Source organism: Stenella coeruleoalba (genome assembly GCF_951394435.1).
Source record: "Stenella coeruleoalba genome assembly, chromosome: 10".
Lineage (NCBI taxonomy): Eukaryota > Metazoa > Chordata > Mammalia > Artiodactyla > Delphinidae > Stenella > Stenella coeruleoalba.
Window position 1 is genome coordinate 77,655,342 of NC_137156.1, and position 16,081 is coordinate 77,671,422.

At 50.2% G+C, this 16,081-nt stretch overlaps 1 protein-coding gene across 19 annotated transcripts in view; it reads left to right on the forward strand.

The window, feature by feature from the left end:
* PTPRG (protein tyrosine phosphatase receptor type G) overlaps positions 1 to 16,081 on the forward strand; it is a 907,646-nt gene that overhangs the window by 811,630 nt on the left and 79,935 nt on the right. For 17 of the 19 annotated variants that reach the window (XM_079935460.1, XM_079935459.1, XM_079935474.1 and 14 more), the window contains one exon: positions 5,209 to 5,341. In XM_079935460.1, the coding sequence (XP_079791586.1) occupies positions 5,209 to 5,341 (133 nt within the window). The remainder of the gene's footprint in view (positions 1 to 5,208; positions 5,342 to 16,081) is intronic. The other 2 variants (XM_079935469.1, XM_079935473.1) reach the window with 1 other exon arrangement.

Here is a 16,081-nt window from a genome sequence, read left to right on the forward strand (position 1 = left end):
CTTCATGTTCTGCTGTCGTTTCTTGAAACTCTTTCGTAATTTCTGATCAAGACGCCCTGTGATTTCGTTTTGCATCTGGCGCAATCTGCTTTGCACAGATTATCTCATTTCATCCTTCGAAGTCCCTTGAGAGGTGAGCGTTATCATCTGTTTCCCTTTGACAGAGGAGCGACCAGAGGCTCAGAGACAGGCACTCACTTATCCAAAGTCACACAGCTAGAAAGGCCTAAGCCAGAATTTGTAATCAGGTCTGCCTGACTCTGAAGGGCAGGATGTTGGTTTCTCTGAAAAGTTGATAGTATGTTCTAGTCTCTGGGGGCCTTGGCGTGGGGAAGATTGTCAGGAGACTGAAGCAAAGGAGGAAGAGAGTGTATACCCAGCTCAGGCGGCATGTTAGGTGTCCCTAGTAGCTTCTGGTAGTTCACTATTTGATCCTGCTTTCTCCTTTGAGGGCCTGCTGGGCCACAGATTGATTCAGGCAGTGGGACAAGCGTCTCTCCTGAAGGGTGGCAAGAAGCGTAGTGCAGTCTTGTCTCAGGGCAGACTTTGAGGTACTGTCTCTTCGCTGGCGGTCTCCTCACAGGCAGCCCCCTGCTGCTGATGCCCGTAGAACCTATCTGAGGTTCTGTGTGGTTGCCACCCATGCCCTCATTTATTCCAGGGGGATTCCGATTCAGCAGACACCCGATGAGCACTCAGCATCTGCCTGGCGCCGTGCTAGGGTGTTGAAGAGGGAGAGGATGCTGGTGGTGATGGTGATAATTAGTGATGCTGTGGGTGGTGGGTGGGGATGGTGATGACCGTCATCACAGTTGATAATGTTAACCAGGTCCTATGGTTGCCAGGCAACATGCGAAGTGTTTTATTGCATTAGCTCGTGTAATCCTCGCGCCACCCACGAGGTAGTGAGCAATATTATTTCCACTTACAGATGAGGAAACTGAGGCCCAGAGAGGTTAAGTAACTTGCCCAGAGTTGCATAGCTAGTAGGAGACAGAGCTTTATTACTGTTCTATATACAGAGAAGATCAGCCCTGCTTTGGGGGACCTTACAGTAAGTAGTAAAAGGGTACTTGTAGGGCTTCCCTGGTGGCGCAGTGGTTGAGAGTCCCCCTGCCGATGCAGGGGACACGGGTTCGTGCCCCGGTCCGGGAAGATCCCACATGCCACGGAGCGACTGGGGCCGTGAGCCATGGCCGCTGAGCCTGCGCGTCCAGAGCCTGTGCTCTGCAACGGGAGAGGCCACAACAGTGAGAGGCCCGCGTACCGCCAAAAAAAAAAAAAAAAAAAGAGCACTTGTAATTGAGTGTGATGCGTGCCGTAAAAGAAGTTGCACAGTGACAACCACCGTGACGAGAATGAGAGTATTTACTTAGCATTTGCTCAATGCCGGGCACACGTCTAAGCGTTCTACGTGCATCTTAAGTTTTCCCACCACCTCTATGAAGTAGGTTTTTTTATCCCATTTTATAGATGAAGAACTCCAGGCCTAAACTGATTTAAGTTATTGGTTAGAGGTCACGTAGAAGGTAGCAGAGCCAGGATTTGAACCTGTGATCTTTACTCTGCCCTCCAGAGCACAGACCGAGGGTCTGGGGAGGCTTCACAGAGAAGGTGGCACCTGAACCAGGACTGAGGAATGAAGAGGAGCTTCTGAGGGCGGGGTGGGAAAGGTGTTCCTGGCAGTGAGATCAGCAGGGACAAAGGCAGAGAGGTGGGCCCATGGCCCAGCATGGTCACTGGGTGAGTGGGTGTGACCGGAACCCATTGCAGGGGGCGCAGCAGGTGATGATGGGGCGGGAGGAAGGCCCACTCGTGAAGGGTTTTGCTGTCCCTGAGGGCAGTGTGGGATTCCTCAGGAGAGTGACAGGCACAGATTCCACATGACTGTGTGGCCATGGAATGAAATTCCAGGCTCCTGGTACTGCGAAGACAAAGCAGTACTGTGTATTTTAACATGAACTCGGCTTTCTCATGCCCGCATGGAAATCCAGGAGCACTCCTATATTTGCCTGACCTTTATGTAAAAGACCCGGGCAAATCCGGCTGCTGGTCATTAGTCCAGGCCGAGATTAAAGTGCTGTCAGAATCATTTCCTTAGGTCTCTGTCTCACACTGCAAGCTGTTGCCAGCCTGAGTTTCCTCCATAGAAACCGCCACTTCGGGGGCTGTCCAGAGAAGGATTTCTGATGTGTTCATTACTCCATCCCCTCACAAAAACGACAACAAAAAACCTTACACATGGGCTTCCCTGGTGGCGCAGTGGTTGGGAATCCACCTGCCAATGCAGGGGACGCGGGTTCGTGCCCCTGTCTGGGAAGATCCCACATGCCGCGGAGCGGCTGGGCCCATTGAGCCATGGCCACTGAGCCTGCGCATCCGGAGCCTGTGCTCCGCAACGGGAGAGGCCACAACAGTGAGAGGCCCGCATGCTGCAAAAAAAAAAAAAAAAAAAAAAAACCTTACACAGCGCCATGAAATATTAGAAAGAGAAGTAGCTCAGTGGGGAAACCTGAGGGACAATTTTGGCGAAGGGTCCTTTTCAGTGATTGAGGATGAGAAGGACCTGGGGTTTGCATTCGGTCTCCTCCCCGTAGCTGCCTGCTGTGTAGTAGCTCAGGCAAGAATCCTTTTCTGTAAGAAGGCAAGGAAAGAAATAAGACCCTGGGTATGCAGGGGCTTCCCACGGTGGATAGCGAGTTCCTTGGACGTGTGGCCTGTAATGTCATCCCTCCTGCCATATTTTCCATTAACAGGACCACCCGGGCTTGGGGATTCCCCACTGCCAGCCAGATTATTAGCTAGCTGGGCTGCCCCCTGCTGGAGCCCTGCAAAATTATCCTCATTTGCAACTGTGGTTTTTGCCGCACGTGTGTTTACACATTCTAACCCAGTTAACTCATACCACGTAAGAGCTACATAATCAAAATCCCATAAATTCCTAATTAAAATCCCTGCTTTATCTAAAGATACAAGAACAATGAGGGAAAGTGTGGCTGGCGGCCAGAGCTTTGCAATTAAAGCATTACATCGCGGGACAGACTGCACATCTGATGCTGGTCTGCCTCAGCTTACAATACTGCAGTGATTTCCACTGCAAGCCCTGGGGGCTAAAAGCGGTGCCCGTAATTCAGCCTACAGACCCTGGCTGAGGTGGCCTCTAGCACTCCATCTTGGCGGCCCCCCTTGTTCTCCTACCCGCCCCCCCCCCCCCCCCCCCGCTTCAGTGCACTCTCTCCAGAACACATCTGCCCTTGCCCTTGGCCTGGCTAACTCCCCTTCATCCTTCAGCTCCCACCCAAACGTCAGGAAGCCTCCAGAATTCCTGGGCTAGGACAGCTGTTCCCCTGTACCCGTTGTGCTTCCCCTGGCATCACTTTCATTTTATTCTAATTGCTTGGTCATGTGTCTGCTTCTCCCCCTGTAAATTCCTGCCCCACGGGCACAGGGTTGTTCCTGTCTGATGTTCTGCTGCATCCGCCTCCCGTAGCACCGTGCCTGACACACAGTCGGGGCTTGACAGATAGCTGCCTGATGAAAAATTGTGGAGCGAGGGATATCGAGAAATGGGCTGGCACAGTCAGGAAGGCAGTTTATAAACCGCCGGCTGCCCTGCTGTGATTTTTAATCAGAGTGTGCCTCACTTGCCTGCCTCTGTGTCTTTTTACCTGTGAGCTGGGCATAAATCTGGCCCTGCCTGTGCATGAAACAAAGGAGAGCATCAAGGTCCAGTACATTCGAGGAAACCCAGTAAAAACCCTGTAACCCGTTTCTGCTTCACTCCAGGTCTTGCCTCCTTAGCAGTCTCCTCCCAGGGACAGTTATCTCTTTCCTGCTCAGCCCACCTCCTCTCTCTTGGAAACGCAGCCTGATTAGCCCTGCATTTAGTCCATCCAGCAGACGGACGCTTGCGGCTGGCTGCAAGCTGGCCTCGTTTCTGCAGAGCAGGAGGAAACCTTGCTGAGCACGGGTCAGCCTGCAGCCAGCTGGGGATGATTCCGTGGGCTTCTCGCGGTCATAGTGAACCTTCGCTTTCTCGCCGCGTGCCTCTCGTGACCGCCTCTGTGTACCTGGGCTCTTTCTTCCCAGCCCCGCACCGCATCTGAGCTTCATCCGGGCTACCTGGAGATTTCCAGGTGTTGACTCCACAGTTCAAGAGACTAGGTTCTCACTTGAGGCTGCTGGGGACTTGTGAAGATCCTCGGGGCCTGAGAGAGGCAGGAGGAGCTGCTGGGGTAAGAGGCACTGGCTGACCCGAGAGAATCCTGGACCATTTCACAAGCTTCCCCGGTTAACCCCTGCACCGGCTGCCGTTGAGTAGCCAATGTGCACTCGCAGGACAGTGAGGCGTGGCGGCCGGTCCGAGAGCTTTTAGAAGGATGGGGAGAGGGGACGGCTGGGAGATGAGATCAAAGGAAAAGCTTTTGAACCATATTTGAGGAGAAACAGGATCTCTGGGGATCTGGGTGGTGGGAACTGGTAGGCAGAGGAGTCTGGGTGCTCCTTCTGGGATGTGCGGTTGCTCAGACTTGGAGTGGCTCGTTGAGATTCTGGGGTGAGAGTACCATTGCCTTAGCTTGAGTCCTGCCCCTCCACTTGGCCAGGAGCCTAGGGGGGCCCACACTTGGACAGTTGTGCCACCAGGACTGTCTTTTGGGGAGAGGTGGTCTCCCACAGCAGAAATGGGTGCAGTTACTAGAGGAAGGAGTAACAGATGCTAAGCAGACAAAGAAAGACATACCCATTGTGGTCACAGCCGGTCATCTTAGTAAAACCCATCGCTGCCTCCACCCCTCCTGCCTTGGCAAACCTGCAAGGCTCCCCCGCCTCTTTCCACAGGCAAGTTTTGTGCTACATTCCGACTTGAGCACATTCGTTCAGTGTATCCAAAGGCCGCTCAGGGATGGTACGGTTCTTGGAGTGAGGCTGGGTCTCTGTCTTCCGTGCAACTCTTCTTAACAACGTCTTGAACGCTACCTGCAAATCCATCCCACTGGCGATTACAGGGTGCAGCCTGCAGCACAGGTCCCATGTGGCTTGGGACTCGGGGGGAAGCAGCGTGGGCTGCAGGTTGCCCCTCGTCACCAGGTAGCCTTGTTCTCCAGAAACCACCCAAAACTGGAGCAGAAATCCCCATCGCACTCTGGCTCCCCAGCGCCCCCCCTCGGCTAGCCTCTGCCCTCTAACTGGCGTGGTTTCTCTTTGCAGCAGAAAAGAACACCTCGGGAATGATAAGCCGCCCTTCTCCAGGGAGGATGGAGTGGATCGTCCCTCTGATTGTGGTGTCAGCCTTGACCTTCGTGTGCCTCATCCTCCTCATTGCTGTACTGGTTTACTGGAGGTGAGTCAGCCAGGCAGCCCTGACACAGAGGGTGTGGGCGTCGGGTTGTGCTGTCAGCATGCTGCCCTGGCGGGGGGTGGCTGGCCCGAGGGGAGGGGAAGCCCACGGCCTCTTCATTCAGAAAGGTAAGGTAGCTGGAGTGTTTCCTGGTGTCGCCACCTGGGAGATCCGCTTTATCTGCAAGAAGCCGGTGGGATAGAGCCACTACTGAGATGAAGGCGCTCATGATGGGTTTCTAGGATTGAGTGCCAAAGAGGCGATTGCTTGGGAATCAGGGAGATCCGGGTTCAAATCCCAGGCCTGCTACTTGCTGGCAACAAATCCCATTTCCACTCTGAGCTTCAGTTCCTAAACCTGCAAACGGAGTTAATAAGTTTCATAGCATTTCCAGTTTCCCTGAGACCGTGCTTCACTTTGTCGTATCCGCATAATAGCTCCTCTTGACCTGAAAATTTTTTTCATAGCCCTTTGCTGAAAATTCGGTGATAGGAAAACGTTTATCATGTTATGTGGCATTTAATAGACACAGGATAAAGATGGCTGATGGCAAGTCATCCTTATGTTAGCATCATCCTTGAACTGGTTCTCACTGCTTCCCACGGGAAGCCTGCTTGCAGCTCCTATTTAAAAGTTGTGTGTTTTTTCAGCTACACTCTCTCAGCCAGTTTAACTGAGTGAAGCAGGCTTGGCCCACGCGGCTGGCCTGGCTGCCTTCACCTGTCAGACTGATGTAGGAAGCTTCTGCCCTTTAACAAGCTTCATCAGTGATGAATACGTGTCATATTTCCCTCCCTCCCTCCCTTCTTTCCATTCATTTGATGAATTTTGAGCCCCTGTGGTGTGCCAGACACTCTTCTCTCATGGAGCTTACATCTTAGTGGGGGAGACAGGCAATAAATAAAGCAAACGAAGTGGCGGTAAGTGTATAATGGAGAAAACTAAATCTGGAAAGCAGAGGGGGGATGCTGAGGCTTAGCGGTGAGCGGGCAGAGTGGTTAAGGAAGGCCTACCTGGCGAGTGGTATTTGTCCAAAGACCTAAAGGAGGAAGGAGTCAAATGGGCTCCACCTGGGGCATGTTCCAGGCAGAGGAAACAGCATGTGCAAAGGCCCTGAGGCAGGAGTGCGCCTCGTATGTTCCAGGAATGGCCAAGAGGTGTGGCTGGAGCAGGTGAGAATGGGAGAGAGTGGTAGGAAAGGGCATCAGGAAGAAACAGGATGGAAGGGAGTTGGGTCAGGGACTGCTTTGTGGGCCATTGTAAACACATTGCCTTTGACCCTAAGAGAAGTACTGTTTGGTAGAGAAGTGTTGTGATCTAACTTCAGGATTACTTGGCTGTGCTGCAAAGACCACTGCAGAGGAGCAAGGGGCAGAAGCAGAGAGACCAGGTAGAAGACTACTGAACTGGTCCCGGAAGGAGTGATGGTGTCTCCCGTGAGGGCAGCAGTGCAGGTTGTAGAACTGATTGGATATAGATACATTCTGAAGGTGGGATCAACAGATTGCCGACAGATTGGCCTGTGTCCCTAGGTCTGTTTTCAGTTGGAAAGAACAAGAGAAGAAGGAAGCGTTCATCCGAGGCTCCCCCAGGCGTCTAACTATAGCTGCGTTAGTGCTACAGACCAGCTAGATGATGGGTTATATTGTGTTTCAGGGTGAGCCTGGAAACACTAGACTCACCTCCATGCCGTCCTTTCTCCAGGACAGTGGTTTGCAAACAAATAGTTGTCTGGAGCCTGTTAGTAACTGGGAGGCTGCCTAACGTGGGTTGAACTGAGCACAGAGAGGGAACGAAAGGTCTGCCTGCCCTCCTCTTGGCTCCTTTTGGTGCCGTGTGGTTTTAGTTGCAGACTCTCCCCACAAAGGAACACAGAGAACCCACAGCTGCCCCTGGCTGGGTAACCCTAGCAACCCCAGTGTGGAAAAGTTCCTGTTCCAAATAGTTCTAGCAAAAACCTCAGGGTTGTTTCTGGTTGGCCCACCTTGGCTCTCTGCCTACCTGAGAACGGATCACTCTGACCAAAGCAGACCGTGGACATTTGGCCAAGCAGACGTGTTGAGGGCAAGCTGCTTACAGGAAGGGGCTGTGTAATGTCATAAAGAGAGCTTTCAAGACCCTTACATTCAAGGTGTTTTTTCCCATTAGAAATTCACACTGTTCATATTTTTGACAAACTCAGTGAGTCTGAATCAAAACTATAGGGCTCTTTTCACTGCAATTGCAACGGGTTCATGAAACCGTTGGAAGTGAAAGCCGAGGACTCTGAATTGTTTCTCCACTAGCGTCCCTTGCACGATGTGGGTGTTTGCTGATGTTCACAGAGTCCTTTTTGAGCACCAGCTGCTGTGCCAAGCTCTCGCCAGGCCCCATCTCCTGGGATCCTTACGACACGTTTGTATGTTCCCATCCCCATATTAAAAGTAAGGGGCAGAAGCTCGGGGTGGGGCGCGTGACTCGTGAAGGGTTCTGCAGGAAGTGGTGGGCCCTGGTTTTGAACACAAGATGTCTTCAATCTAGAATCCATGAACTTTTTGAACCCCTGAGATACGTACCTGGTACTGCACTGAATCCTGTGGAGGCGGAGCGTGATGGACGTTCAGCTCTGAGTCACGTGGACTTGGGGTCCGTGGGCCTGTTGTGCCAGTGCCTCACCGTTAGGCTCGGCTGCTTTCTTTGACCAGGGAAGGGAGAGGGAACCAGCATTTGTTGAAATGCCTGCCGTGGGCGCAGGAGTGTGCGTTGTTCTCATCCACTCCTGGTCAGAACCATTTCTGTTGCTGCTGACAGAGAGAGACCTCTTCCAAACTGCCTTAAGCACAGGAAGGAAAGAGCTGGTTGATGCGTGACGTTGGATGTTCCGGAGCATCAGGCCCAGCTCTTTTGGAAAGACAAGGAAAACGGGGCTCGGCATGTTCTGTGAGCCTCTTTCCCTCGCCCTCTGTCTCTGGGATCTGCACTTTTCTCTGTCTGTCTGGTCTTTTCTCTTGGGGAGGCCCTCTGACTGTTTCCACATGGTGGCCTCTGGCCCATGTTGGACTTACATCCCCCCATCCCAGTGGAAAGGGAATTGCTCTCCTCCAGTAGTGCCAGTTAAACCCCAAGGTGGCATGTCTTAGGACTGACTCGGGGTATTTGCCCGTCCCGAGAGCCCTCTGGCAGCCAGCGGAGATGAAGACTTGTCAGGCCTGGGTCTTACATTTAACTCTGGAGCCCAGAAATGAGGACGTTGCCCTCGAAACCACATGCATTGAAGGTGGACAAGGGGTGGTTCCCCAAAGGACCGTCAAGACCCAGAGAGGCGACTGGATGCAGGTGCTAGGCAGACAGAAGAGGGCAGTGCCCCTCCAAAAGCTGAGAAGTCGGAATCAAGGAGGGGAGGGATTTGCACTAAGAAAAGAGAATTCAGACTTGGATAGCAGGGCAAATGCGCGTGTAAATAGCCGGAAAGAAACAAGGCAGGTGTGTGAGCTCAGCGCGGCCAGCCTGGGGTTCTCACTAGGACTCTGGTGTCACACGTGTGTGTGTCATGCCCTGGAAAAATGAGGGGTGCTTTCAATCCTGTCTCAAGTGCAGGATTATTAAAGAGTGCATGCAGGAGTTTAGAAGGTTCAGCTCAGGGTTCTGCTATGGAATAATAAAGCTATTTTCCTTTTCTGTGGGCATTGGAGCCCCTTGCAGCTCCCATTCGGCAAGCGCTTGTGGAGTTCCTGCCGCACGCTGTGCTGGGCCTGGTGATTTAGGGTTCATGGCCCTTCCCTCAAGGCCCTCACGGTCCCCTGGGCGACGCAGTCAGGTAAACAAAGACTACGGCGAGTGTACGGACAGCAGTGAGCCCAAGTTGCTGTGACAGCACGCAGGCAGGACTTGCAGCAGGCCGGGGGGCGGAGTGGAGTCAGACAAGGCTCCCTGGGGGAGCTGAGGCATGAGCTGGGCCTTGAAGCACAGCGGTCCCCAGCCAGTGAAGGAGGTGTGGCGCTGGAGAGAGAGAACCCAGCCTCTCGTAAGCAGGCACCTGTGGTTCAGTGTTGCTGGAACAAAGCATGAGGACAGGAGGGGCCCGATCACGAAGGCCCCGATGCCACTGTCATATCCTGAGAGTGATGGAAACGTATGAAGGGCCAAAGCTGCGAGAGGGCAAGACGAAAAGCGGCAAACACTGGGAAGTGAAGTACGAACACGGGCCAGAGTCAGACAGCCTGGATTTGGGGCCAGGCATTACCGGTCCCTCACCGTGTGGGTCGCCTTAGAGCATATATTTCTAACGGGAATGTGATCATCCCCAAAGTGGTGAAAACGGGTTTGGGGAAGGTGAAAAAACTTTTTGTATATCAAGCATAGATATACACACACACACACACACACACACACACACACACACGTATCTAGTACATACACAGATATGCAGTTTGTCATTGATATTAAAATTTCATTGGGAGGGTGTGATTAGGGAAAAAAAGTCTATAAAGGCCCCTTAGGGGAGGTGCCTATGAAAAAAAGGGCGAGAAACACTACCTTAGACAAGACTCCTCCATCACCTTCAGCGTCCTCCTCTGCAAAATAGAGTTAAGAAATGTGCCAGTGAGTTCATGTGAGGATTAGGTCTGAGCACCAGGAAATGTTCATTCCATTCCCCAGCAGACGGTGAATATCAGATCCCTGACTGTAGAGAAAAATACAAATTCAGTTCTGGGTCCTGCTGTGCCTAAAGAGAAGTCATTGTTCTCGAATAAAGAAAATCAGGTTTACAGATCTAAACAGATGCTGTCCCGGACATGTAATCATATCGTAGGACTGCACACAATTCCCAATTATATGTTCACTGCTTAACACATGGCTTGAAAATAACTTTCGGAATTTCCTTCTAGAATTCCTTCTTTTGCGTGATCTCAGTTGTGCAAAGTACTTATCCTAGAAATAGCTGAAAGTTGCCTGTTGGGAGCTAAGGATAGTAGAAATGTAGGTGAACCTACCGAGCAGAACCACTTTGGGCCAAAAAAGGGGAGTGCGGGGCTTCCCTGGTGGCGCAGTGGTTGAGAGTCCCCTGCCGATGCAGGGGACACGGGTTCATGCCCCGGTCCAGGGAGATCCCATATGCTGCGGAGCGGCTGGGCCCGTGAGCCGATGAGCCTGTGCATCCGGAGCGTGTGCTCCGCAACGGGAGAGGCCACAACAGTGAGAGGCCCGCGTATCGCAAAAAAAAAAAAGGGAAGGGCGACCATAAAGCTAATGATTGGTTTGGGTGATACTCTTAATGGGCTTGCAGACAATTCCAGAGGAGCTCACCCTAAGTAACTAAAGATGTGACCCCACCCACGGCCCTGTCCCTTCTGAAACAACACTGAGGCAGGGTGGTCAGCCTGGGCAGCGCTGGCATCAGCTGCTAGAGCTGCTGCAGGAGATACCCCCACCCCACCCCCCCCGCCACCCAGCGGCGTAACCACACGAAGCTGAGTCCTCACCGTGTGAAGTCTGAGGGGGTTTGGGCAGCCCTTTCCCACCTGGGGTGGAGAAAAAATTGATAGAAAAATCGACGAGGCACCTAGCTTTCAACTGCACGGCCCGGGAGTGTAATCCTCCACTCCTGTTTGCTCCCCATTGGCCACAGATGGCCCCTCAGCCCCAAGGACACGCGATAAGTTGGGGAGCGCACTGATATTCGTGGAGCACAGCCAGAAGTATCCTTAAATATTTAGGCCCTTTGGCATCATTGGGTTAAGAGTATGTTTCCTGAAAGGGACCTCTTTGGAGGCCAATTGTTAGTCTCATTACATCACATTTGGCCAAAACTAAAAAATATAGGTAGAGACCTCGTATATTTCTGGTCGACTGGAGGATATACAGAAGTCCTTTAGGGAGCTATTTGAGCACCATTTTTACAGGCAGCAACATGAGTTTGTGGGAGAAGTTTAGTTTGAAATACGGTTGGCTGAGATGTTACAGGTAAGGTCTCTCTCCGAGTCTCCTTGCAAAGGTCTGCCTTGAAGAGATGTAGTAAAATCTGTAACAATGCAGAAGGTGCTGTAAAGCTAGGAAGAAACATGCAGAGCGTTTTGGCACCAGGGTCAGGGCGGTGGGACAACTAATAAAGATACAATCAAGGAAAAATCAATGAGCACTTACCACTTGCCTCCTTTTATAAGTGGTGCCCCGTGTGTGCCTTTTAAATAGTGTAACCCATACCAACATGCGACGGTGCAGAGCTGTAATCGTTTCAGTTGAAATGAGGGAGAAGAAATCAATTCAGTACTTTTTGAAGTGTGCCATTTTGGCCCTGTTCCCGAAGATGGTAACAAAACGCACCTTTTGAATGACTACAGTCAGAAAGGCCGTTCCAAGAGCTCCAGCCCCCCGTCTCACCAAGACAAGCTGTTATATGGCATTAATGTGCTGACGTTCTTGAAAAAGACTTGGAGCAGCACAGCTGCTGCCACTCAGAAGAGGAAATTTTGGAGAAGGTTTCTTTGCGATTTTCATAATTTGAGGTTGATGCTGGGAAAAGAGCTCTATACAGGGTGTCCAGTCCGTATGCTGGGGCATGCAACTTGTTTATTTATTAACTTGCTCCATAGAATACCTTAGCAACTGTGAGCGAGACATGAGCGTCCACTTCGAATTGTCAGTATTGTGAAGATATTTTTAATTCTTTTTTTTCCTGTACTCTTGAGGAAAATTGCTTTGAAGGTAGCTCTTCTCTCTCTGATGAGCAAAGAAAGTCTTACCCTGACATGGCTTCATATATCTTAAGGCCTGAACAGCCAAGAATCTCTTCTTGAGTATTCACCATAATACACATGTGCTAAGCGGATTGACATTCGAATCCTTGGAATTATTACATCCATTTTGCAGATCAGAAAACTGAGGCTTGGTAAAATCATAAGTCACAGTGTTAATCTTTGGTGGATCCTGGATTTGAACCCAGCCACTCTGACTTCATTGCCCACTGTGTTAATCATTACATTGTTTTGCCTAGACGGGGAATAGCTTGTCTGGAGGCATTTACTTCCTTCCACAGCCTGTTTTTGTAACACATGTTTGTGTGTTGAAAAGATCCTATGTTTTGGATTTGCCAAAAACACAAAGGAGAAAACTTGAGGACCAACTATATGTATTTTCAAGTGTTTTAGAAGCCAAATAGATTTTGATGTTGAATAATATCACCTGTCTGTTCTGTTCTTAGTTCCAGCTAATCAGTGCTATCGTACCTTGATGACAAATTGAGCATCTTATTGACCGTAATTCTAGCTTGGGAAAGAACTTTCCAGAAGTATAAAACAGCTTTTCTTCTCACACTCAGATAGGGCTGAGCTAACTACACAGACTCTGGAACAGAAAATGGAAACTCAAAGTGGGAATTGTAACATCTAACCCAGGTTTGTTGCAGTTTGGTATTAGAAGGATTTCACTTTCTGATCTGAGAAATTCACATCCCTCTTCAGCCCATGACTGAGCCGTCTGTATATTCCGTGGTAAATCAGTCAACACCAATTTAGCTTCATAGGCAGATAGAAGAAGGTCTCTCTTTTACTCTCATCTTTAGATGTTCAGAAATTTTGCCCTCTGTTGGTGTCTCCTCATTAAGAATGCTGTTCATGAAATCAAGTGCATTGTGTTGACACTGCAATTTTTCTCTTCCCTGGATGTTCAGGGGAGACAGCGTAGTAAATAGGAAGGGACACAAACCACAAATGTGTGTGGGTTTTGAGTTGGCATAACCGAGCCTCTGGTACACAAACAGATGCGTGTCAGGTCAAGTGTGGGCAGGCGCTAACACCCTTCTTGATGGAGGAATGGCAGACCACGTGTGCCCAGCGGAGCTCGCATCCCTCCTGGATTCCACAGTAGCAGCCGTGACACTCAGAGCTGCTGTGAGCCGGGCACACGCTCTGCGCCCATCTGCTCTAGCAGCGGGCGCTCCCGTGCGTGCTCTCTGATGACTGGATTTGGTTTAGATGTTTGCCCTCCCCCCCTCCGCCCCAGGAAAGTCACAAAAGAGATGGTGTAATAGCAGTGATACCTCCCATGCGCGTGACTGTGGATAGATAGCAAGGGGGAAACATTGTCAATCACGACAGTCAATGATGGTGAATTAACATGAAGCAAACATGACATGACTTAATCCTCACAGCAGCCATGGGTGGTGGCCAAGGTGGCGGGGACTGCATCACCTTCTTCCAAGGGAGAAGACAGTGTCCGGAAGCGGGAACTTGCCCAGGATCACAGGCTAGTATGTTTGGGAAGTACAGTTGACCTCTGAACAAGGCATCTTTGAACTTCAGGGGTTGACTTATACTCGGATTTTTTTTCAGCAGTCAGCACGACAGTACTATACGACCTGTGTTTGGTGGAATCCATGGCCTCACAGATGTGGAGGAAATGTGAATATGAGGGCCAACTACATTATATGCAGATTTTCGACTGTGCAAAGGTCGACACCCTAACCCCCATGTTGTTCAAGAGTCAGCTGTATTCACACCTAGGGCTTTGTTTTGTTTTGTTGACCTAAGACCCTTCACAGCTGGCTCGTGTATTCCTTCCTTCATGTGTTCATTCAAAGACATTTCTCAAGCATCTAGTTTGTGTTGGGCACTGGAGATGCTGCGAGGAGACGGAATTCCTGTCTCAAGGAGCGTGTAGGTTAATGGAGGAGATGAGCAGGTAAACAAAGGTTATCCCAGATAGAGGTCAAAAACTGGCGGCCTCCAGGTCTGTTTTATGTAGCTGACTTCTTGTTTTTTTGGGTTTTTTTAAACATTCCCTCCCTCCCTCCCTCCCTCCCTCCCTCCCTCCCTTCCTTCCTTCTTTCCTTCCTTCCTTCCTTCCTTCCTTTTTTGGCTGTGCCATGCAGCACACAGGATCTTAGTTCCCCTACCAGGGATTGAACCCGTGCCCCCTGTAGTGGAAGCGTGGAATCTTAACCGCTGGACTGCCAGGGAAGTCCTGACATCTTGTTTTTTAAAATCTGAATTATTTTGAAAATAGGAAGATTTTGCTTAAAACCCCAGCTGTCTGGGTTCTCGTGATCAACAGGGAGATCGACATCACTGTTCTCACATCCCCTCATGGCACTAGTAGGCTGCACAGAGCCAACTGGTCCCCTGCTCGCCAGTCTGCCCGTCTCTGCCCTTCACTTAAATGTGCATTCTTCTATGCAAAATAAAGTCCACTTTTGTGGGCAGGCTCAGATTCTTTCTGAGGGGATTTGGGGCACATACACAGGCATTGGGTCAGACCAAGCTGTTTTTCTGTATCTCTTGTGAGGGAGGGCATGAGAATCAAAAGATGGGTTTACATGCAATTCAAGTCTAGAAAAAGCCAAGCTTCCCAGTCGTACTTTTTGGTGGCTTTGTGTGATCACCTTTATCTTTTCTGTAAACAGACCACTCACGGGGCCGCCTGTATTCTGGGCATGATTCTTTCTTTTATAAACTGGTAAACTGCCCATGTCACTCATCTCTCTGGGGAACCTGTACCTGTAGGTATAGTTCAAGAAGGTTTTTTTTTTTAATCATTAGGAATAACTGTTACAATCCAGCTCGGCAAAGCCTGACAACGTGTGGAGCCAGTGGGGAGAAGAATGCACATTTCATGATGCCGAAACGTGCTTGCCTCGGAGGGTTGAGTTTCTGATGACATGGTGGTGTCTTGCTCTGAGATGCTAAAAGCATGGGGGTAGGGAGCCTCTAGAGACCGCAGCTGTTCCTGAAGATGGACAGCTATTTTTTTCTTTCTCTGGGCAGCTCTGTGCAGGGAGATCTGGGTCACATGGGCGATCCTAGGCAACTTTTGCTCAATAACTGTTTCCCAAATGGCTACTCAGGGGCCTTTCAGAATTCAGAGAACCGTCCGTTGTTATAGTAACCGGCCCCCTGCTGTCTAGTTGGCCCTGAGATGCCAGTTGAAGCTCTTAGAACCAGGGAACGTGTAGTCACTTAGACAAAAGCAGGGAGAGATTCACCACTAAAGGTTGCCATTTAAACACTATGATACTTAAAAGACAGGATGCACTCTGTTGAGAAGTGAATGGATACATTTTTCAGCCAAGCTGGCTTTTCAGGAAAAGGGAAACTCCTTATAATATTCAGTCTCTGCTACATAACCAACCCCTTTCTTTGGATTTCTCTGAATTAAGTGTCCTCTCTCCCAGGGCTGATCGGGTCTGTCCTGTCGGGTTGCTCAGGTAGCCCCCTCGATTATTCAGGATGTTAGTTTTATGGCATTTGCTTCTCGGCGGAGTGTTGTCAGTTTACAGGGTGGTAGCTTGAAGCGCCTGTGATTGTGTGTGAGGAGAAACTGCGGAGATAGCCGGCTCCGCTCCAAAATTCCCGAGTGAGTCTGGCAGAATTCAGAGTAGGGCTAAGGGTTGAGAGGAAGTCTAAATATTTTAGGAAGCTGCAAATTTCAAGTTCTTATGAAAATTTGCAAAAACACTCCACACACTCGTGATTTCCTCGGATTAATGTTGGTAGCCGCGCTGAGTATGTGCGTGGTTTTGAGGACAGTTGTTGTAGTTGCAGAATGTACTCAATAGAGGGAGACAAGAAGTTCTGAATTACAGCACCCTCCCCTTCCCTTCCTCACCCCGACACTTTTTAATCATTTTCCCAAGTTTTGATTCCTCCCTAATTTGGTTTCTGCGCCAAGCACTTTTACCCAACTTGGAGCCTAATAATTAACAAAATAAATGAAAGCTTGTATTAAGGGAGAAGAAAAACCTAATAGTTGAGAATTAGAGGATGTCTC